The sequence below is a fragment of the Pipistrellus hanaki genome, assembly GCF_964339955.1.
Source record: "Pipistrellus hanaki genome assembly, chromosome: 14".
NCBI lineage: Eukaryota > Metazoa > Chordata > Mammalia > Chiroptera > Vespertilionidae > Pipistrellus > Pipistrellus hanaki.
The window spans coordinates 15,533,555-15,557,243 of record NC_140516.1 but is presented as its reverse complement, the minus strand read 5'-3'; the positions used below and the strand labels follow the sequence as shown (position 1 = coordinate 15,557,243).

General features: G+C 38.2%; 1 protein-coding gene across 2 annotated transcripts in view; it reads right to left on the bottom strand.

Moving 5' to 3' along the window:
- MICU1 (mitochondrial calcium uptake 1) overlaps positions 1-23,689 on the bottom strand; it is a 155,798-nt gene that overhangs the window by 10,189 nt on the left and 121,920 nt on the right. For both annotated transcript variants that reach the window (XM_084904970.1, XM_084904971.1), the window contains one exon: positions 18,223-18,331. In XM_084904970.1, the coding sequence (XP_084761096.1) occupies positions 18,223-18,331 (109 nt within the window). The remainder of the gene's footprint in view (positions 1-18,222; positions 18,332-23,689) is intronic.

Here is a 23,689-nt window from a genome sequence, read left to right as displayed (position 1 = left end):
TTTCACTTAACGGGTATTTGCCTTTCTCTTTATTTTTTAACATATTTAGTTCAGAGAGAGAAAGAGAAAGAGAGAGAGGGAGAAACATCAATGATGAGAGAGAATCATCAATCAGCTGACTCCTGCATGCTCCCTACCAGGGATCCAGCCTGAAACCCGGGCATGTGCTCTGACTGGGAATCGAACTGTGACCTTCTGATTCACAGGTCAATGCCAAACTGGCCAGGCGGTCCTTTCTTTTTTTATCTTCTTCTTCCAGGATACTTTGGCTAATGTAACACCCAGCTGATTTGGGGGTGGGGTAGAAGATAGCATTTAGGAGAACCAGCAGTGCAGGAAGCCAGGAGGAATACGGCATACTGAGGATGACAACTGTAACAGCCCTTGGTCTGCACGGGGCTTTCGACCACAGGCAGGGCGTCCCTCTGTGCTCAGCTGCCCATGGTGAGGGAGGTCCTGGCTCCTAAACACTGTACGTGCTGAGGAGGAGACCTGCAGTCAGGTTTCTGAACCTCAGAGCTGATGCTTCAATGGGCTTACTTGCTTAGCACCATTAGGTAGTCAGTGATTCCAGATGACACCAAGATCAAGAGGGCGATCCAATTGAGTGGAGAAATCATGCGGGCCATTAAAATTGAGAAACACACAGAAGAAACATCAGACATATTAACAACCCATCCGAATAGTCTGTACTGGGTAGGAGGGACAATTGGGATCTGAATCCTAAGGACTGAAAAGACTGCTCCAGTTGTGGGCATGCATGGCAGTGGGTGACATGGGCTGGGATGGGGGAATCAGCTTGATTAAGTACTGAAAGCAGGAGGGGATGCTAATGCCTGGCTGGAGCTAGAACAGGTGTAGGAGACGGGATGGGGGCTGGAGAGAGGGCACATGAGACGGTTAGAATAAATTTGACAGAGGCTAGTCAAGTTTCCTTGTAAGAACATCTTCATAATGACGCCAGGTCTTGTTTGGAGACCAATTTCCCATATTAATTTGCTTTCCCTCCTAGACTCTTTAAAATTTCATTCTTTTTATTTTAAAAAGTTATTTTCCATTAAGCAATAAATTCTCCTGTTTTAAAATTCAAATGGTACCAAAGGGTTAAAGTCTCCCTCCCCACCTTCACTCCAGTTGTCACCTGATCATCCTGAGGCAACCAGTATCTCCAGTTTCCCCAGAAATAGTTTATGGATATAAAATGAAATATTCAGTCATTCTCACAAAAATGGTAGTATACCAAAATATGTAGCTTTACTCATTTAATAACATATCTGAGAAATAATTTCATACCAGTTCATAAACATTTCCATTAAGAAGTATTTTTGATTTTTTTTTTTTTTTTGAGAGAGAGAGAAAGAGAGAGGGAGAGGTAGAGAGAGAGAGAGAGAGAAAAACACCAATGTGAGAGGGAAACATCTAATGGTTGTGATCAAACTTGCAACCTCGGTATGTGCCTGACCAGGAATTGAATCTGTGACCTTTTGGTGCAAGAGATGATGCTCAACCAACTGAGCCACATGGGTGGGCTAGGGCAACAGTTCCCTTTTAACAGCTGCATGGTATTTCCCAACAGGATGTATTATTATTTATTTCACCAATTTTTAGTTTATTCTAACCTCAATCTTGAAGAGGAAGTACTTTTTATCTCCCCTTGTAAAAAATTACTTCCTTCATGGTCTATAATTGTCAACTTTAACAGAGCCTGAATCTCTGACAGCTAAAGTAAGAGCAACTGACATATTTAAAATCAGTTTGCTGAAGTTATATGAAGGCTAAATACTCTTCACATTTATAAGTGTCTTATGAAAGCTTCAGAAGCTTTGAAGAGTAGTAAACCTTGAAATCCCCAAAGAAGCAGTATTTGCAATAAATACTAAATCACTCTACTTCCCCACTTGGAGTAATTCCTTTTTGATCATTTTCTCTGTAGGAGGTAATGTTGGCAGATTTTGTCCCTGCTTATCTATTTATGTGGATGTTTTGACAGTTTACCCCACCCTCAGCCTCCTCTCTCTCCCACTGGTAATCACGAATCCCCAAAGCAGTTCACTCTCTCTCCCCAAGATCGTTTATAAATTTTTACTAAAACAGTATATTCAAAGCAATACAGTTAAGTCAGAATCAATCTTTAGAATTGCTAAGCGACTTTAAATGTGAGGAAATAAACCAGGTCTCTACAGAGAAAATGTCCCATAAACAAAACATTTCTTGCAGAATTTGAGCTTTCTTGTCTACATCATGAATAATTTTACCTTAAAAATGGACGACTTTGTCATTTTTATAAAATCTTTTTTAAAATGTTTTCTTTCATTTTTTTTTTAAACAACCACACACACACACACACACACTGATTTCAGAGAGAGGAAGGGAGAGGGAGAGATAGAAACATCAACGATGAGAAAGAAGCATTGATCGACTGCCTCCTGCAGACCTACTGGGGATGGAGCCTGCAACCCAGGCATGTGCCCTGACCAGGAATCAAACTATGACCTCCTGGTTCATGGGTCGAAGCTCAACCACCGATCTACATGGCCAGGCTGACTTTGTCATGCATGAATGGAATCCTAGCAAACTTTCTTCTTCAGATATAAATGTTTTTACAAAATGAAATGGTGAGCTGAAGAACTGGGGCATGCCTCCCATAAACTTTAAAAGAATTAATAAAATGGAAACTTCCCCCCCCCAAAACTTCTTCCCCTCACATCCTTATGGCATCCCTGCCTCCTGCCTTTATGCTATGGCTGTCTTGCGGGGTACTCTCCCATACTCTTACTGTGAATTTCCCCCCATTTCTGCCTTCACATATAAGCACTGCGTCCCCTGTATCATCTTCTGGGTTCTTCTAGCAGAGGTGTACCATGTACCAAATAGAACAGTGGCCTGGGAGGCAGTGAGCCTGAATCTCATTACATCACATTAGTGTGATTTGAGCAAGTCATTTCCTTCATGTGTAAATGAAGAGGTTAAAAGTAATAAAGTAGGGGTTTATGATTTCTAAGCTCAATTTCAGCCTTAAATATTATGACTGCCATGTTGTTATTTTTATTTAAAATTTTATTTTCATTTTCTTGATTTTAGAGAGAGGGAGGAGAGATGGAGAAACATCGATGAGAGAGAAATGTGAATCAGCTGCCTCCTGCAAGCCCCCTACTGGGGATCAAGCCTGCAAGCCCAGGCATGTGCTTTGACTGGGAATCAAACCAGCAACGTCTTGGTGTATGTGATGAGGCTCAACCAACTGAACCACACTGGCTAGGATGCCATGTTATTTTCACACTAGAGGCCTGGTACATGAGATTTGTGAACTGGAGGAGGGGGAGGGTCTGGGACTTGCTCCTTCCTGCCTGCCTGCAATGGAGGCGGGAGAGGCTCCCACCACCACTGCTGTGCTTGCCAACCATGAGCCCGGCTTCTGGCTGAGCAGCGCTCCCCCTGTGGGAGTGCACTGAACACCAGGGGGCAGCTCCTGCCGTTGAGCATCTGCTCTCTGGTGGTCAGTGCACGTCATAGCGACCAATACTTCTGCCGTTTGGTTAATTAGCATATTAGGGTTTTATTATATAGGATAACATGGCTTAAGTCAGTTAAAATGTCCATATCTTGAAAAGTCCTCAATGAAAATCTAAAGGTGGGAATTTCTGGAATTATGGAAGGTGTGGTGGGCAGAATTCTGAGATAGTCCCATTTCCATCCTCTGGTATATGCATCCTATATCATCTCCTCTCCTTGAGTCTGGGCAGAACCTGTAAATCTGATGGGATACTACTCCTGTTATTTAGGTTACTTTACGTGGGGAAAGTATGGGATAATCATTCCTAGGATTATCTGTAATAATAGAAGCATAATATGCTAATTACACTGGATGGCCAAACAGTGAACGACCTCCCGATGACCTTTGGGCAAAGCTGGGGCTGCTGCGAGGGCCAAGGCAGCAGAGCCCCTTGCACAAATTTGTGCATCGGGCCTCTAGTGATTGTATAACATAATAATCCATCTCAGCACACTGGGGCGAGTTTCTCCTGCTGGCTTTGAAGAGGTGAGTTGCCATGTTGTAAGAGGGCCTGTGAGAGTAACATGGTAAAGATTCACGGTGACCTGCTGAGATTGATCCCTAGTCTACGGCCAGCAAGGGAAAGACTAGATTGATCCCTAGTCTCAGTCCTACAACCAAAAGGAACTAAATTCTGCCAAGAACCCAAATAAGCTTGGGAGAGGAACCTAAACTCGAGACGAGTGTGCTGCCATTCTGACACTGATTTCAGCTTGTTAAGAGAACCCTGCTATGCTGTGCTTAGACTCTGACTTTATATGTAGGTGTTCTCACTTTAGGTACATTCAGAGAATGGTCAACTCTTCTGCAACTACTAAAGCAAGCTCATTAATTAGATCTTATGGAGGCACTAATCAAGGTCTAATTAAATTTTAAATTTCTGAAAAAGAACATAAAAGTTCCATCTGTCTTTTGGGAATTCAACAGCCTTGCTCTGATTTCAAATGTATCTGATAATTATAAGTTAGCTCATTTTCACATAGAATTGGGTATAACTTTAGGCTATAACATGTCCCTTAAAACATTACTACATTTCATAAAAAGTTGATTTAGTTATAGTCATATAATTTCAAATGTGGAAGAACCTTAGAGATATTTAATATAACTCTAACCCGAGGGTCAGACAAGTGACTTGCTCTTGGTGTCAAGAAAATTAATGACCTGGGAAGGTATCATAGTCATATCATCTTCCCCTCACCCTAAGTCTTTATTAGAGCATTTCACCATATTCCCAGGATCAGATCCTATTTACAATTAATTCTCTAACTTATTCAACATTAACTGAATATCACTGTATATGCTCAGAGTAGAATATAAAGATATGGAACACATGATTCATGTCCTCAAGAGTTTACAGTCTAGTATAAAATTTCCCATTCAATGCTGAGGATATTAGAGACAGTAAGAGGGGGTTAGCTATTTCTAGGAACAGAGAATTTAAATAATGATAATGTCTTCTGAAAGCAATGATTCCAAGGATTTTTTAAAAGTTAATTCCTTATTCTTATTTTTGTTACTTATTCTTATTTTTTAAAAAAACCACATATATTTTATTATTTTCCACAGAGAGGAAGGGAGAGAGATAGAAAGCTAGAAACATCGATGAGAGAGAAACATCGACCAGCTGCCTCCTGCACATCCCCTACTGGGGATGTGCCCGCAATCAAGGTACATGCCCTTTACCGAATCGAACCTGGGACCTTTCAGTCTGCAGACCGACGCTCTATCCACTGAGCCAAACCAGTTTTGGCTGATACTTATTCTTTAAGATGTCTTTTTTTATTTCTTGATTTGAGAGAGAGAGAGAGAGAGAGAGAGAGAGAGAGAGAGAGAGAGAGGTGGAAAAAGAAAAAGAAACACTGATTTGTTGTTCCACTTATTTATGCATTCATTGGTTGATTCCTGTATGTGCTCTGACTGGGTTTGAACCTGAAACCTTGGCTTATCAGGACGAAGCTCTCAACTGAACTGCCCAGCCAGGGCTCCAAGAATTTTTGGATGAATGAGGATACTTAGGAAAGCTAAAAGCTCCAATCCTCCTCATTAATAAGTGCTAAAATCTTAAAACTTCTAAAATCATTTGAATCTCAACAGTGAATGAAAAAAACAAAAACAAAAACAAACAAAACAAAACAAAACAAAACAACAACCAGTAGTTACTACTACTTCCTAAGAGAACAAAAGTACCGTAAGTCTCTGCCCTAACCTGTTTGGCTCAGTGGATAGAGCATCAGCCTGTGGACTCAAGGGTCCCAGGTTCGATTCTGGTCAAGGGCATGTATTTTGGTTGCGGGCACATTCCCAATAGGGAGTGTGCAGGAGGCAGCTGATTGATGTTTCTCTCTCGTCAATGTTTCTAACTCTTTCTCCCTCTCCCTTCCTCTCTGTAAAAAGTCAATAAAATATATTTAAAAAAAAGAGTAAGTCTCATCAGGTTTTAGGGCAATTAAAAAAAATATATCACTTTTGCAGAGTTTTCACATTGGGATAGGTTGTTTCCAGCCTACTGGCTCTTTAATAAGATAAACAGGCAGAGGAAAGGTCACAAAGCCAGTGAGTAGCAGGTACTGGAACTCTGGTCTGAGTTTAAAATGAAAATTTATACTTACCAATTTCTTGCATATAGTTAATGCTCAATAAATGCTAGATGTTAGAACAGAATTTAAAAGTATAACAAGTCCTTGCCACTCCAATAAGTAGAGGTGGTGAAGAACACCCTGATTATTAGAAGCTGAATAGTCTGTATCTGTGTATTTCTTTAAAAAAAAAAAAAAATAAAAAAAATAAAAAAAATATATATATATATATATATATATATATATATATATATATATATATATATATATATATATATTTATTTCAGAGAAGGGAGCGAAGAGAGAGATAGAAACATCAATGATGAGACAGAATCATGGTTTGGCTGCCTACTGCATGCCCCACACGGGGGATGGAACCCACAACCTAATCAAGTATCCCAACTGGGAATCAAACTGTGATTTCCTGTTCATAGGTTGATGCTCAACAACTGAACCACACAGGCCGGGCTGTTCTGTAGTATCTTTTAAAGGGATACCAACTTTCCATGCTATACAACCTTATTTAAATTTCTTTGGGATTTTGTGTACCGATTTCTTCACTGAAGAGTAGTATCTTCAGAAAGGTGAAGAACACAGATGCGTCCACTGAGATGTTCAGATGTGGGATAAGACGGTATATTAGACAACAACTCCAAGAGTCTAAGTCATAGTACAACATGCACTACAGATGTCAGACATATTTTATACTTATGAGAAGGGTACTAACTCCAAAACATCATAATATACAAAAGGACTTTATTCTCCCCCTGCAAATGGTGAACACTTAGCCAGAGGAAACAGCCTAGAGCAAGCATGTCAAACTCGTGGCCCGTGGGCTGCATGCCTTGTTTATTTGGCCCATGTTAGCCTTTGAGTTTGACATGCTTGGCCTAGAGCCTGTCTTTCTTCAGCTTCTGAGAAACATGGTTCAAAATGGCAAACCTGCATTGCCTCCTGGGTTATATTTCAGCAAAAGTTTTCAAATTCAGCAGCATTTCAGGATATACTGCGAGACCACGTAATGGCATGGAAAGAATACAGCCTTTGGGGTTAGAGAGACGTGAGCTTGAATCCTGGCTCTACCACTGCATAGCTGGGTAACCAGGAGCCAGTTGCTTCATTTTATATTTCCTTATCCATAATCCAGGGGACAATACCTTAAAGTTTTAAGGATTAAGAATGAGGATGTGCACAAAGCACCCAATGTTATGCCTGGTGTATAGAAGCTCCTATGAGATAACAGCTGCTATTAGTGTTCCAGATGTGTGACAGCTTCACCACCTCCCAAGGGCAATGCTACCGGATTCCCAGGGCTCCGGAGAGAGTTACAGCTTGTCTGTCAAAGATGACTGATTGTTCAGAATACAAGCGTTTTTGTGTGCTAGAAATTACTCCATCACTAGTTTCTGATTCCCCCAACAACCCAGAAGGGACCTAAATACCAAAAGGCTGAAACTCCTTTACTCATTCAAAAGTATTAGACTCAAAGAATTTGAAAACCACAAAGGTTCTCAGAGGTCATCGCGCTACTTCAGAGAAAAGGAAACTGGGATCATTTGAGGTACGACTGATAACTTCAGAAAAATACTCGGGGCTGCAGAGAGCATCTGTGGGAATTATGCTGCAGGTTTAACGGTTTATTCTCTTGGCTTGTCTGACAATAAGGCAAACTGTACGTATAGAAAGACTATAAAGAATTAAACCAAAGCATGTTATAAATTACAGTTTTCAATCTAAGCAGGCTGGTGCTGGGGCATGAGGCCAAAAGGCCTGGTTTGGGCGGCTATTTTCCTGGATTATAGTTTAAAGTACAGCTGGATCTCCGAGTTTACCAAATCTGTAACAGCATTCTGTAATGGGGGCTTTGCCATCCCTGAAAACCTTTCGTTCTCTTGGCAGAGATGATAATGCTCTAAGTTATACAGGCCACAGCTCGTTCCACAGCTCCGACTCAAATAATTTCTGACTTTTCCATCGTAAGATGCCATTGGGGAAGGAGACATGTTCAGTTTTCTATTGTCTTCTTCAGCAAACTGGGTAAATCCCTCAGACAGCCCTTGGGGGGTATATGTATAATTTTAGGCCCAGTGTGTAAGCAGCAGAACCCATGTCTCTCTCTCTCTCTTTTAAAAAAAATATATATTTTATTAATTTTCCACAGAGAGGAAGGGAGAGGGATAGAGAACTAGAAACGTCGATGAGAAAGAAACATCAACCAGCTGCCTCTTGCACACCCCCTACTGGGGATGTGCCCGCAACCAATGTACATGCCCTTGACCGGAATCGAACCTGGGACCTTTCAGTCCCCAGACTGACGCTCTATCCACTGAGCCAAACTGGTTTCGGCAGAACCCATGTCTCTTAAGTGCTAAACAAGAGACAACCTATAGTGGAAACACACAATATTTCATGGAAAAGGATTTTTGCTTTTTTCCCAAATGGTCAAAATTCACCACGACATTTTGTTCTTGCCTGAGAGTTGTCATTCTCACCTGGGCCAAGCAGAACTAAAGAGCAAGCCTGGAGGAAATCTGGCTTTTCACTCTGGAGGGATTGCACTGTGCTGTGATATGGTAAATCCGCAGCTGCTACCTGCCTGGGTTCTCAAACTGTTCTGAGGAACATTAACTCTGCAAGTTGTTAAAAGACATTCAGGGCAATTCAAGTTTGGGAACTCTATTGCTTCCTTGGAGATTAATAATGCATATTAGCATATTAAAATGTTGGCAGAAGTAGTGATGTAGAAAGAAATTCTGTATAACCTGGCATTTTCCAAACGTATTTGAATCATAGAACACTTTTTAAAAACCCACAGAACCATTAACATATTGCAGTATACAGTGTTCTTCACAATGCTGTTTGGGAAATTCTATGCTGAATTATGTCTATTTGCAAGTTTTAAAACAGCCAAGGAAGAAACAGTGCCAGGGCCATTAAAAAGGTGCCAATTTCTGAAGGTCCTAACCTTTTGGAAAAAATAAAGACAGCTGAGACTGAGAGCAGAAGGCAGACAGAGTGTTCCTTCTCTACCCCTGCCCCACGCTATCTCCATCCCACCCCCAATATGGGTCAGAGGCTCCACTTAAAAAAAAAAAAAATCCTCACCCAAGGAGTGAAGATCTTTTTTCCATTGATTTAAAAAATTAAAAAAATATATACTTAATTGATTTCAGAGAGAAAGGGAGAGGGAGAGAAAGAGAAATAGAAAAATCAATGATGACAGAGAATCATTGATCGGTTACCTCCTGCATGCCCCCTAATGGGGATCAAACCCACAATCTGGGCATGCCCTTGACCTGAATCAAACCTGGGATTCTTCAGTTCGCAAGTTGATGCTCTATCCACTGAGCCAAACTGGTTAGGGCCCATTAATTTTTAGAGAGAATGATAGGAAAGGGGAAGGGAGGGAGGGAGATAAGAAAGGAGGGAAGGAGAGAAAGGGAAACACAGAGAGAGAAAGAGAGAGAGAGAGAGAGAGAGAGAGAGAGAAAAGGAGGGAGGGAGGGAGGGAGGGAGGGAGGGAGGGAGGGAGAGAGAGAGAGAGAGAGAGAGAGAGAGAGGGAGGGAGGAGGGAGAGAGGGGGAGAGAGAGGGAGATAAGAAAGGAGGGAAGGAGAGAAAGGGAAATACAAAGAGAGAGAGAGAGAGAGAGAGAGAGAAAGAGAGAGAGAGAGAGAGAGGGAGAGAGAGGAAGAGAGAGAGAGAGGAGGAGGAGAAAGAGGAGGAGAAGAGAGAAAATATAAATGTGAGACAGACATGTTGATTGATTGCCTCCCACATTCTGACTGACCAGGGCTAGAATCAAACCTGCAACCGAGGTACACACCCTCGACCCTCTGGTGTGCAGGCCGACACTCTAACCATTGAGCCATGCTGACTAGGACAAGAGGCTCAACTTTTTTTTTTTTTTTTTTAATATATTTTATTGATTTTGTACAGAGAGGAAGGGAGAGAGATAAAGAGTTAGAAACATCAATGAGAGAGAGTCATCGATCAGCTGCCTCTTGCACACCCCCTACTGGGGATATGCCCGCAACCAAGGTACATGCCCTTGACCGGAATCGAACCCCGGACCTTTCAGTCCCCAAGCCGACGCTCTATCCATTGAGCCAAACCGGTTTTGGCGAGGCTCAACTTTTAATCTTCTTATTTAATTAGCACTTGACCAGCTTGTATACTGTGAGCGTCTATAGGGTAGAACCCTGTGCCCAGCTACTATAACAGTGCCTATACTGTTGTCTGAATAAATGGATGAAATGCACTAAATCTGGTTTATCAACATTTATTAAACATTCATAATGGAAGCAGCTGACATTTATTAAACATTCACCAAATGACAGGCACAGGTTAATACTTTATGACGTGGGTATTATCCGGATTTTAAAAGCATAGAAACTAAATTAGAAGTTGCCCAAAGCTACTCCGCTAGTATTGGGTCGGCAGCTAAGTAATTGCGGGTTTCACACATATATGGCTTCAGTTGAATTTTTAGTTTGCAGACGTAGTACAAATGTAAAACACATTTTGTTATTTGATAGTTGGCTATTCAGGTGTTAATCAGTAAAAAAAGTTTTTTGATCTGTTTTGTAGTTTTCGTTTGGCGTTCGTTGAAAAATGGAAAATCAAAAGGAACATTTTCGTCATATTTTGCTTTTTTATTTCCGCAAAGGGAAAACGCATCGCAAGCTCATAAAAAGTTATGTGCTGTTTATGGTGACGAAGCCTTAAAAGAACGGCAGTGTCAAAATTGGTTTGCCAAATTTCGTTCTGGTGATTTTTCACTCAAAGATGAAAAACGCTCTGGTAGTCCAGTTGAAGTTGATGACGCCCTAATCAAAGCAATAATCAATTCGGACTGTCACAGTACAACACGTGAGATTGCAGAGAAGCTTCATGTATCACATACATGCATTGAAAATCACTTAAAACAACTTAGCTATGTTCAAAAACTCGATACATGGGTTCCTCACGAACTGAAAGAATCACAGTTAACGCAACGCATTAGCAGCTGCGATTTGCTAAAGAAACGTAATGAAAATGATCCATTTTTAAAACGACTGATAACTGGCGATGAAAAATGGGTTGTTTACAACAATATCAAGCGGAAAAGATCGTGGAGCAGGCCAGGTGAACCAACTCAAACAACATCAAAAGCTGATATTCATCAAAAGAAGGTTTTGTTATCAGTTTGGTGGGATTACAAAGGAATTGTCTACTTTGAACTCTTACCACCCAACCGAACGATCAATTCTGATGTCTACATTGAACAACTAACGAAATTAAACAATGCAGTTGAAGAAAAGCGGCCCGAATTGACAAATCGAAAAGGTGTTGTATTCCATCATGACAATGCAAGGCCACACACATCTTTGGTCACTCGGCAAAAATTAATGGAGCTTGGTTGGGATGTTTTGCCACATCCACCATATAGTCCTGACCTTGCACCATCTGATTACTTTTTGTTTCGATCTTTACAAAACTCCTTGAATGGTAAAAATTTCAATAATGATGATGATGTCAAATCGTACCTGATTCAGTTTTTTGCTAATAAAAAACAGAAGTTTTTTGAACGTGGGATTATGATGCTGCCTGAAAGATGGCAAAAGGTCATTGATCAAAATGGGCAATACATTACAGAATAAAGTTATTTAGTTCCATGAAAAAATTGTCTTTGATCTTTAAAAAATCCGCAATTACTTAGTTGCCGACCCAATAAAGGATGGAGCCAAGATTCAAATCCAGACAATATGACTTCAGAACCTGGATTCTTATCCAATACACTTTTCTTCCTCTCTTGTAAGATTCATCTCAGCAATAAAATTCCATAATTCTGTGGAGGGAGAATGTGTATGGGGCTGAAACCAATGGGAAATCACTAGTAGGACTTCCAGGACCAGGAGGGTTTAAGGGCAAAGGGGAGAATGCAGGGAGAGCCTGCAGGAGACATGGAAGGACAGTGGAAGGCCCTAGAGGCCTCTCCGAGGAGGGGCATTTGAACTGAGATCTGAAGGACACATAGAAATCACCAGGTAAAGAGCATAATTAAGTTTCTAAGAAAATTTTCTAAACAGGTGATACAAACATCCTCACAGTACATTAAACTCACTTTTTTGGTGTTTGCTTTTGCCTTCCTTTGTGGACTATATGTGAGGGACACTTAGTTCTTGTTCGCTACAGTGGGTTAAAGGGTGGCCCCCAAAGCATGTCCCTATTCAGCGCCTGGAACTTGTGAATGAGACTCTGTTTGGAAGAAGGGTCTTTGCAGATGTAATCAAGTTAAGGCTCTTGATGAGAGATCTGGGTTAAAGATTATCCAGTTGGGCCCTAAATCCAATGACCAGCGTCCTTAAAAGAGACACACGGGAGAAGGACATACAGGGAGCAGGAGGGAAGGCCGTGAAGCCAGAAGCCGTGACCGGAGTTATGCGGCCACAAGGCCGGGAACGCCTGGAGCCACCAGAAGCTGGAAGAAGCACGGGAGGGCCCTTCCTTAGAGCCTCAGGGAGCACGGCCCTGTAATAGCTTCATGCTGATTGGGGGCCCTGAGAACTGAGGGAGAATAAGTTTCTGTTTTTTAAATCAGCCAAGTTTGTGTAATTTGTTATGGTAGCTCTGGGAAATGAATATGTAAACTTGGTTTCTCCCTGTTACTGAGCATGAATCTGGGCCACTTTCCCTAGATATCTACCCTTCTGCACAGGGCATCCGAAGTTATACAGATGTACCTAACTAAGAAGCCAAAACAAATGTCAAACACAGTTTTGGATATCAGATGAGACTGTACATTTGTACCACTGCCTCTTTGGCAAGGGTAATGAGGCATGGATTTTTGGATACTAAACATCTCTGAAATGGCCCGAAGCTATTTGAAAGAAGCACTTTTTGTCTTCTTTTTTTTAACCCCCTTGGTTGCACTTTCCTTTGCCACGAATCATTCTATTTTGTACATCCCATAATTTTAACACGGACAGTAATTCATCCTGCATAAGTGTTCTTTAAAGCAATTCTATTGTTTTTAGTTGGACTTTTCAAAAAAAGTTATGTATATATAAAGAGGAGCTTATTAATTTTACTTTTATAATAAGTGATTACTTAAATCTGGTATCTTTTGATCTGCAGATGCTATCAAATCTGTTTTGTGAAATAGAGCAATATAGTCTGGCTGGTGCTGCTCAGTGGTTGAGCATTGACCCATGAATCAAGAGGTCACCTGTTTGATTCCTGGTCAGGTCACATGTCCAGTTTGTAGGTTCCATCCCCAGTGCAGGAGCAGCTGATTGATGTTTCTATCTCTCTCTCCCTTTCCCTTTCTCTCTCTCTAAAAACCAATAAAAACATATTTAAAAAATAGAGCAATATAACCAAAGCTATTCTGGAGAAAAGATCTTGCAGAACTACACACACACATATCTATGACTTCCATGTCATCATCCAGTTTTTTCAAAGGATTCTACAAAGGTCAGAGGTGGTATTATTTTAAACAAATAAACAAGCAAACCAACTGCTACTTTTTTGATATTTTGATGAGATAGTTTAGTCTTAATAAGCTGTTATAAAATATATGGAATTACATTGACAAAATTGTGAAAAACTATACCCAAAGCTACATTGCAGCATTGTTTATAATATTAACAATAGGAAAATGTAATAGTCAAAAAGAGAGAAATTGTTAAACTATGATGCATCATACCTAAGGTAGAAATTATGAAATTATTTGAAACTATGTTTTGGAGATTTTTTTTAAAAGATACATAATAAAACACTTGGTATATGCTAGTACATATAGATGTAAATAAAGATGTGCATGTAAAAGTATGAATACATCTCATAGAGATACATTATTGCTGAAATTTGGCTATAACTGAAAGGTTAATTCTTTACCCAAATTAAAAAGGGGTAACTGAAAACTTTCCCAGATTCTCTGAAGTAGTTGGTAGGGGAAGTGGCTACACTGTACATCCTATGTAAATTGGATCTGCCATTCAGACCTGGCCTTAAAGAAAAGGCATAAGGAATTAAAGAATTTTGTTCCCTGCCTTCCCCACCAGACAGCAGACAGAGCATACCTACAACTTCGTATACATGTATGAACTGAAAAGGGTGTGAAGAGGTAGACTGAAAACATAACCTGGTATTTCCTCCATATCTCAAGCTAATTTTAAAGTGGAAGCAAATCACCTTCCTAAAGCCATGGTTTTCTCATTCTTGACCAGAAAAACACCTCAAAATTCTGAATTATTTGCCCACTTCAGAGTTAAAACAGGAAAATTAACTTAGAAACATTTCTTCCTATATTCTAGGATGATAATAAGAAACCGGTTTATGGTAAACCCAGAACAAATCTAAAAGACCTCATTTAATGAACAGACATAGTCCTTATGTCCTGACTATCTATCTGTGACCAACTCTCAGGTATATAAACAGCAATCATATATAAATTATTCCTGAAAATAAGGAAGAAAATTCTTCCCAATGCAGTTTATGAGGATAGTATACTCATACAAAACATGAAGACATTACAAAAGAGAAAATTATATACCAATATCCCTCAATACTTAACAAACTGTTAGCAAATCATATCTACCAATATATTAAAAGCCTAATACATCACTACAAAGTTGGGTTTCATTCAGGATGATAAGCGATAATATAATTTACCATATTAAGAAGATAAAGGAGATTTATCTTTATATATATATATATATATATATATATATATATATATATATATATATATATAAAGTATTTGACAAAATTCAACACCATTCGATGATAAAAATCATTTTTAAATTAGGAAGAATTTGATAATAGGCATCTACTTCCAGAAGCCAATTCCAGCATGTCATAATTATAAGTGTTTCATTGAAAGGTTGATGGAACTTGGGGACTCAACAAGGGCTGAGTCACATATGTTATTGCTTTCTGGGAATGGCTAAAGGCATTTCCCCAAACCTGAAAAGGATGATTGCTTGCTGCCAGACAGCTCAGGGCATCTTAATCTACATGTTATTGCCTCCTACTAGCCAAAAACCTGAACGGCCTTAGGCAATTCCCTATTCTGACAATGGATTCTGTACCTAACCCTACCCTTAGATGTGTATATTTCCACCTTGCCTTAGGACAAATTGTGTTAATAAAAAGCAAGGGGTTCTGAGACAAGGAGAACTTGGTTTCTTTAGCTAGGCTCCTCAAATACTTTTCAAAATTATGTTTCGTCTCTGGACTCTTATTTAATTTACACACAGCCCCTTCTTGAGGTTTCCTGAACCCTTCTAGATGCTGGATCAACACTACTGGTGTTAATTTACAAACGGTTTAATCTAATATCCAACTTAAAGGTGACATATTGAATGCTTTATATCTAAAATCAGCCATAAGCCAAGGATAACCACTTGCTGCACCACTTGTATTTAACATTTTACTGGTGATTGAAGCACGTACAATAAGGCAAGAAAAGAAGGCATTAATATAAAAAGAAGAGAGGTGAAACTGTTTGCAGATGACATGATTTCTTACATAGAAAAACCTAAGGAATTCACAAAACAACTAGAAGAATAATCAAATTTAGCAAGCTACAGAACACAAGCTCAATATAGAAAAATCAATTGTATTTTAATAGCAGTAGCAAACAGTTAGGAAATGAAGTCAAAATTCCATTTATAATAGCATCAAAACATAAAACATTTATGTTTAAAAAATATGTGCAAGACTTGTGTATTTAAAAAACTACTGCTGAGAGGAGACCTAAAATAATGGATAGAACATGCTCATGAAGGAAGACTCATGATCACTAAGATATCAGTTCACTCCAAATTACTCTACATGCTAAATGTTATTGTAATCACAAGTCCCACCTCTTTTTTTACATAGAAAGTGACAAGCTAATTCTAATATTTGTATGGATATACAAAGAAACTAAAATATGTAAAGTAAACTTGAAAAAGAAGAATCAAGTTGGGAGGATTTATAATACCTTCTACTGCTTTAAGACTTTCTATAAAGCTACAGTAATCAAGACAGTGAGGCTGGGCATAAAGAAAGACAAATATTGTAGATAAGTAGAGAGCTCTGAAATAGATTTATAGTTAAAAGGTCATTTGATTTTTGATAGAGGTGCCAAAGCAAACAGATGGAGGGCCTTTTTGACAAATGGTGCTGGTACAGTTGGATATCTATGTAAAAAAAAAAATATTGACTCCCACTTCACACAGTATGTAGAAATTAGAGATGGATCATATATAAAATATAATAATTAAAAACAATAATGCTTCTAGGAGAAAAATATAGGAGAATCTTCATAGTTTGGTGGTAAAGGGTTGTTAGGACCAGAAAATAATAATAAAAAAATTAAACTGGATGAATTACACTTTATCAAAATAATAAAAAAAAACTTCTGTTAATCAAAATACACCATTCAAAAAGTGAATAGGCAAGCCACAGGCTAGAAAAATATTCACAAAATATAATATATATCTAATATAGGATTTGCATCTAAAATATATCAAGATCTTCCAAGATTCAATAATAAGACAAGTAACCCAATAAAAATGGGCAAGAGATTTTAACAGACACTTCACCAAAAAAAATAAAATAAATAAAATATGAATACTAACACAAAAAATTGCTTAACAGAAGTCATCAGGGAAATACAAATTAAAAATACGAGACACCTTTATATAAACTCGAAAATCACTTAAATTAGAAAAGAATGTTGTTAACCAATTATTAAGAACGTGGAACAAATTGAACCGCTGCACAGTGCTGGCGAGACTGTAAACAGATACGCCGTGAAAAAAAGTCTGATAGTTTTTTAATAAAGAAATATTCACTTCCCTTGGATCCAACAATTCTCTCCTTAGGTATTTACTCAAGCGAAATGAAAATACATATGCTCATAAAAACTAACAGAAGACTGTTTATAGCAGCTTTATTCAAGATAGCCAATAACTGGAAACAGCCAATGTGTCCAACAAAAGGTAAATTGTGGAGTATTCATAAAATGGATTACTAATTATAAAAAAGGAACAAACTATTGTACATGCAACAATATAAATGAATCTCAAAAAATAGACTAAGAAAAACTTTAAAGAGTGTACACTATAATTCCATTTTTATGAGGTTCTAGAACAAACAAAATTAAACTATGGTGGGGAAATGCACAGAATTAAGGTTGCTTCTTGGTGAGTGGAGGCAGAATTGATGCTGAAGGAGCACAAAGGAACTTTAAACAAATACCGAACTTCAGTTAGTATTTATGAAGTATTCAGGAAAGAATGTGCTTAAGTCTGTAACTTACTTTGAATGCACCAAAATAAATAAATTAATTAATTTAAAGATTGATAGAGGACTATCAGGGAAATACAGAAAAATGTTAATTGAATCATATATATGGATGCTCTTTGGTTAATTATTTCAAATTTTCTAAATGTCTGAAAATTTTCATAATAAAATATTGGAGGAAAATTGTTTTCAATTCCCCTAGCTCTCTCTCACTGCCAGTACAAATTGGAACTGAATTTGTATAAAGCCCATAGGGGGTGCTATTTTCAGAGTAATAATTTTACCTTAATAAAAACAAAACAAAACAAAAAACACCCAACAAACTTTAATACAAGACATAAACCTAGCCATTCCTTCTCACCAGAGAATGAATTAAAAAGAAGAATGGTTTTAGCTTCACCTTATATATGTAATCTCTGGCTCTGATGGAGAAGTTCAGAAGCTTCATGCACTGTACTTCAGCTTAGATGACTACTTCTAAGGCTAATCATTTAAAGATGGGTACCTGTCCTGACTATAATTTTTTAAAAATGTAACTCACCCCACCCTATTTTTACTGAATCTATTGGGGTGACACTGGTTCACAAAATTATACAGGTTTCAGGTGCACAATTCCACAACACATCATCTGTACTCTGTATTGTGTGTTCACCACCTCAAGTCAGGTCTCCTTCCATCACCATTTATCTCCCTATACTGCCCTGACTTTAGTCTTTAGCACAAGAAAATGTATTTTCTGAGCTTGGCCTCTCAAGGTGAAACTCAGGGATATGATGTCAACAATACAGAAAGAAAAACTTTTGGGTTTCATTACCTTTATCAAGAGATGCCCCAGCCATGTGGTAAAAGCTCAACGCAGTGTCCACATCATTAATATTCTTTAGGAAAGTAAAGAAGTTCTCCACTTCCTGAAATGTCAGGCCCTGAAAAAGAGAGAGAGCAGAGTAAGGCAGGAACCTCAAACAAAAAGCTGCATAAAATGCAGAAACTAGGCTGTTATTCATGTCTATCAACCAGAAATTTATACTATGTCTAGAAGAGAGACTGAATAAATTAGTCAAGGAATGTCAAATTTGTACACAACGGGGGAACAGAACTCAAGAATTTTACTCCGAGAAAGGAAAGCTGGCTAACTGCTTTCCTCTCACCTGTAAAATATGACATGATTGCTTTCACTGTTACAGTGGAGGCTGGATATCTTTAACGAAAATATTTCAAACTGTGCCTTGCAATTAGTCACAATTATCTATATTGATATTCCTAAATGAGCTGTAGCCATTTGACCTGTCATTCAGCTTAACAAGTAAGACCAGAGTCAGGATTTCAATTTAAATAATCTACTTACAGGCTAACTAAGCTCTTTTTAAAAATATATTTTTTATTGATTTTTTACAGAGAGGAAGGGAGAGGAATAGAGAATTAGAAACATAGGTGAGAGAGAAACATCAATCAGCTGCCTCCTGCACACCCCCTACTGGGGATGTGCCTGCAACCAAGGTACATGCTATTGACCAGAATCGAACCTGGGACCTTTCAGTCCACAGGCTGACGCTCTATCCACAGAGCCAAACCAGTTAGGGCTAACTAAGCTCTTTGAAGTTTAAGCTAATTAAAGAATCATCCAAAATCAGTGATTTACATTGGAACGGTTTCAGAATGTAGAACCCAAGGACTTGGGAAGCTGTTCAATATCTCAATTTAAAAGCTACGGATAAAGCAATTAGCCATTTAATTTTAATCTGAAGAAATCCTGTGAATGAAGAAATTCTTTTTAAAAGCTAAAGGTTTGATGATCTCAAATTCTATTTCTATGAAAGCTCAAGAGAGAGTAGTTACATAAATAGGAGCTACAGGGAATTCCCTCGCAGGGAGGAAGATTAGTCCTATTAGCCATTTCCCACTTCTCACACATCATGCTGTGATGGAATGAATACAACTTCTAAGAAGTAAATAACACTGGAGAGACACTGAGATCAACGCCTTTTAATGAAAAATCAGGTCCTTAATGGATTGCAAATGTTAGTACTGCTGCTCTTCCAATTTCCATTTCTCCAAAACACAGAGGCCAGGAGTCCACAGTGTTATCTCAGTAATAAGGAAACCTTAAGACAGACAATCCATAGCACTTCCCTGGTATTCTCCAAACTGGGTCAATGTTATCTTTCTTATTTTATCAATCAAAATAAGAATTAAATTACTGAATGTATAATTATATCACATTATTTTTTATAGCTTACTAAAGGCCTGATGCATGAAAAAAAAAAAAAAAAGGCCTAGAAAAAAATGTACAACTTTACAACGATGTAAAATGAACATCCATAAAACCTCCCTTCAGGTCAAGGAACAGACTCCTATCGGCATCCCAGAAGGAGCCTCCCTCTGTCTCACCATCATGGCCCTTCCCAACCATAAGCCTATTCTCTTCTCAGTGGTAATCACTTTTCTGGTTTTTAGTGGCTACATTTCATTGTCTTAAAAAAAAAAAAAAGCACTATATATTATCCACAATGCATCTTAACAGAAATAAGAGTTTAGTTTTGTCTGCTTTTGAACTTTATAAATGAATCATGAAGTACGTATTCTACAGTCATGGACCGCATAATGATGTTTCAGTCAACAATGACTGCATATGTGACAATGGTCCCATAACATTACAATGGAGCTGAAAAATTCCTATCCCATGTAGCCTTGGTAATATCATAGTGCTATGCATTACATGTTTGTGGTGATGCTGGTGTAAACAAACCTACTGGGCTGCCAGCTGTCAGTTGTATGAAAGCATAGCATAGCACAAACTATGTGTTTCTGTGATCAGATATATTTTGACACACAAATATTTACCATTGTACTACAATTGCCTACAGTATTCAGTACATAACAGTTTAGGCTAGGGACAACAGACTATGAACCATATCGCCTAGCTGTGCAGTAGGCTATAAGTCTGTGTAAGTACGCTCTATAATGTTCGCACATGATGAATTGTCTAACTACCCATTTCTCAGTACATATCCCTGTTGTTTAGTGGCACGTGACTATAGTATATATGGTTTTTCTCTTTATGATTTGTCCATATTTTTGTGTACATATGTAGTTAATTTTTTTGCTATAACCATTCCATTGTGTAAATATACCACAATTTATTTATCTATTCTATTTGGGCTGTTTCTAGTTTTGGGCAATTATGAAGAATAGTGCCTCTGTATTTAAGAATTAATTCAAACATGTATGGACTACCTGCTATGTACCAAGCTCTGTAATACTTGGCAGTGAAGTGGAAGGCCTACACTAAATAATTTTCCCATAACTTGAGGACATTTTCTTGGCCTTGATTTAGAGCAGCAGTCGCCAACCAGTTTGTGTAAGGGGCTCGGTCCTCTCAGCCACAGGTTTTGTCTGGAAGGAAGGTCGTCTGGAAGGTCGTTCGGTTGTCCGGTCTAATTAGCATATTACACTTTTATTATTGTAGATGAGTACAGAGTTTCAGTCTGAGAAGATAAGAGTTCTGGAGATGGATGGTGGTGATGGCTGTACAACAGGGTGAATGTACTTAATGCCACCGAATTGAACACTTAATGGTAATTTTTGCTATGTATATTTAAAAAAAGGCTTGCTAAAGCTTTTTTACTTTTCTTATTACAGTGTGGATTTCTATGGCAGGGGGACAATAGGGACCTGAGTTACTGAAAGGGTTTTATAAGGCCAATAGGTGAACATGAAATTCTAAGAGCAGAAAAGGCATGGCAGTGAAAATGCTCCCTACTCTGACAACCTTTAATGTTTGTTAACTTATTTATTATGAAAAAATACAGCTCAAGGCCAGAGTGCTTATGCTGAGGATCATTTGAGGACAGACAGCTAGAACAATGTGAATTGACTATTCATTTGATAATTTAGAAAATAACTTGGTTATCAGCCAAGTTATTCACAGAACAAATGTCTGACACCCCTTTAAGCTAATACCTCAGTATGACAAAAAGCATCTCTCATGCAACAAAGGACAGATGCTTTTATTGCTGGCAAAATCAACCATTAGCACAGTTTTAAAACAAGAGTGCTAAGGTTGCTAAGGGTGTGAAAGAAACAATGATTACAGACAATTAAAGAGATAGAAAATTGTTGATTTGGATAAATGGAAAGCAGTCAGCCAGTGACAGTCATTTGGGAGGCAGTGACATGTGAACAAGCAAAGATACTGCATGCTGCCTGAAAGACACCCCTGGACTGAATGCTGAAAGTGATTCGCCTGCCTGGCTGGTGTTGCTCAGTGGTTGAGTATCGACCCATAAGCAGGAGGGCATGGTTTGACTCACAGTCAGGGCATAAGGCTGGATTTTGGGCTCAATCCCCAGTAGGGGGCATTATTATTGATGTTTCTATCTCTCTCTCCCTCTCCCTTCCTCTCTGTGAAATCAATAAAAACGTATTAAAACAACAATCACAACAACAACAACCAAAAAACATTGTGATTCAAAATACTGAGAAAAGAGACAAATCATACACTAGGAGAAAATATTTCAAAATCACATATCTGATAAAGGACATGTATCCAGAATTATGTAAAGAACTGTTACAACCCAATGAGATGGTAATAATAACCCAATTAAAAAAAAGATTTGAATAGACTTCTTACCAAAAAGATATATGAATGTCTAATAAGCACATGAAATGATGTTCAGAATCATCAGTCATTAGGGAAATGCAAATTAAAACACAATGAGACACCACCACACATCCATTAAAAAGACAGTAATGGCCCTGGCAAGGTAGCTCAGTTGATCAGAGCATCATCCTGATATGCCAAGGTTTCAGGTTTGATCTCGCGTCAGGGCACATACAAGAATCAATCAATGAATGCATCCATAAGTGGAACAACAAATTGATGTTTCTTTCTCTCTCTCTCTAAAAATCAATAAATAAAAAATATTAATAAAAATCTTTAAAAAAAAGACAGAAACAACTTTTTGTGAGGATGTGGAAAAACTGGAACTCTCACACATTGCTGTGAAATGTAACATGGTACAGCTACTTTGAACAACAGTTTGACAATTTCTTAAAAAAAAAAAAAGTTAAATATAATTTTACCATACAACCCACCATTCCACTCCTAGGAATCTCCATAAGAGAAATAAAAACACAGGTTTACATAAAGACTTGTATGCAAACGTTCATAAAGGTATTACTTATAATGGCCCCAAACTAGAAACAATTCAAATGTTCATAAACTGGTGAATGAATGAACAAAGTGCAGTATACTAGTATACATACAATAGAATGTTATTTACTATTCAGCAATAAAAAAAAGCAACAAACTATTAATATAAGCAACAACATGAATAAACCTAAAAAATGTAAGTAAAAGAAGCCAGACACAAAAGACTACATTATTATATGAAAACATTTATTGGGTCGGCAGCTAAGTAATTGCGGGTTTCACACATATATGGCTTCAGTTGAATTTTTAGGTTTGCAGACGTAGTACAAATGTAAAACACATTTTGTTATTTGATAGTTGGCTATTCAGCTGTTAATCAGTAAAAAAAGTTTTTTGATCTGTTTTGTAGTTTTCGTTTGGCGTTCGTTGAAAAATGGAAAATCAAAAGGAACATTTTCGTCATATTTTGCTTTTTTATTTCCTCAAAGGGAAAAACGCATCGCAAGCTCATAAAAAGTTATGTGCTGTTTATGGTGACGAAGCCTTAAAAGAACAGCAGTGTCAAAATTGGTTTGCCAAATTTCGTTCTGGTGATTTTTCACTCAAAGATGAAAAACGCTCTGGTCGTCCAGTTGAAGTTGATGACGCCCTAATCAAAGCAATAATCAATTCGGACTGTCACAGTACAACACGTGAGATTGCAGAGAAGCTTCATGTATCACATACATGCATTGGAAATCACTTAAAACAACTTGGCTATGTTCAAAAACTCGATACATGGGTTCCTCACGAACTGAAAGAATCACAGTTAACGCAATGCATTAGCAGCTGCGATTTGCTAAAGAAACGTAATGAAAATGATCCATTTTTAAAACGACTGATAACTGGCGATGAAAAATGGGTTGTTTACAACAATATCAAGCGGAAAAGATCGTGGAGCAGGCCAGGTGAACCAACTCAAACAACATCAAAAGCTGATATTCATCAAAAGAAGGTTTTGTTATCAGTTTGGTGGGATTACAAAGGAATTGTCTACTTTGAACTCTTACCACCCAACCGAACGATCAATTCTGATGTCTACATTGAACAACTAACGAAATTAAACAATGCAGTTGAAGAAAAGCGGCCC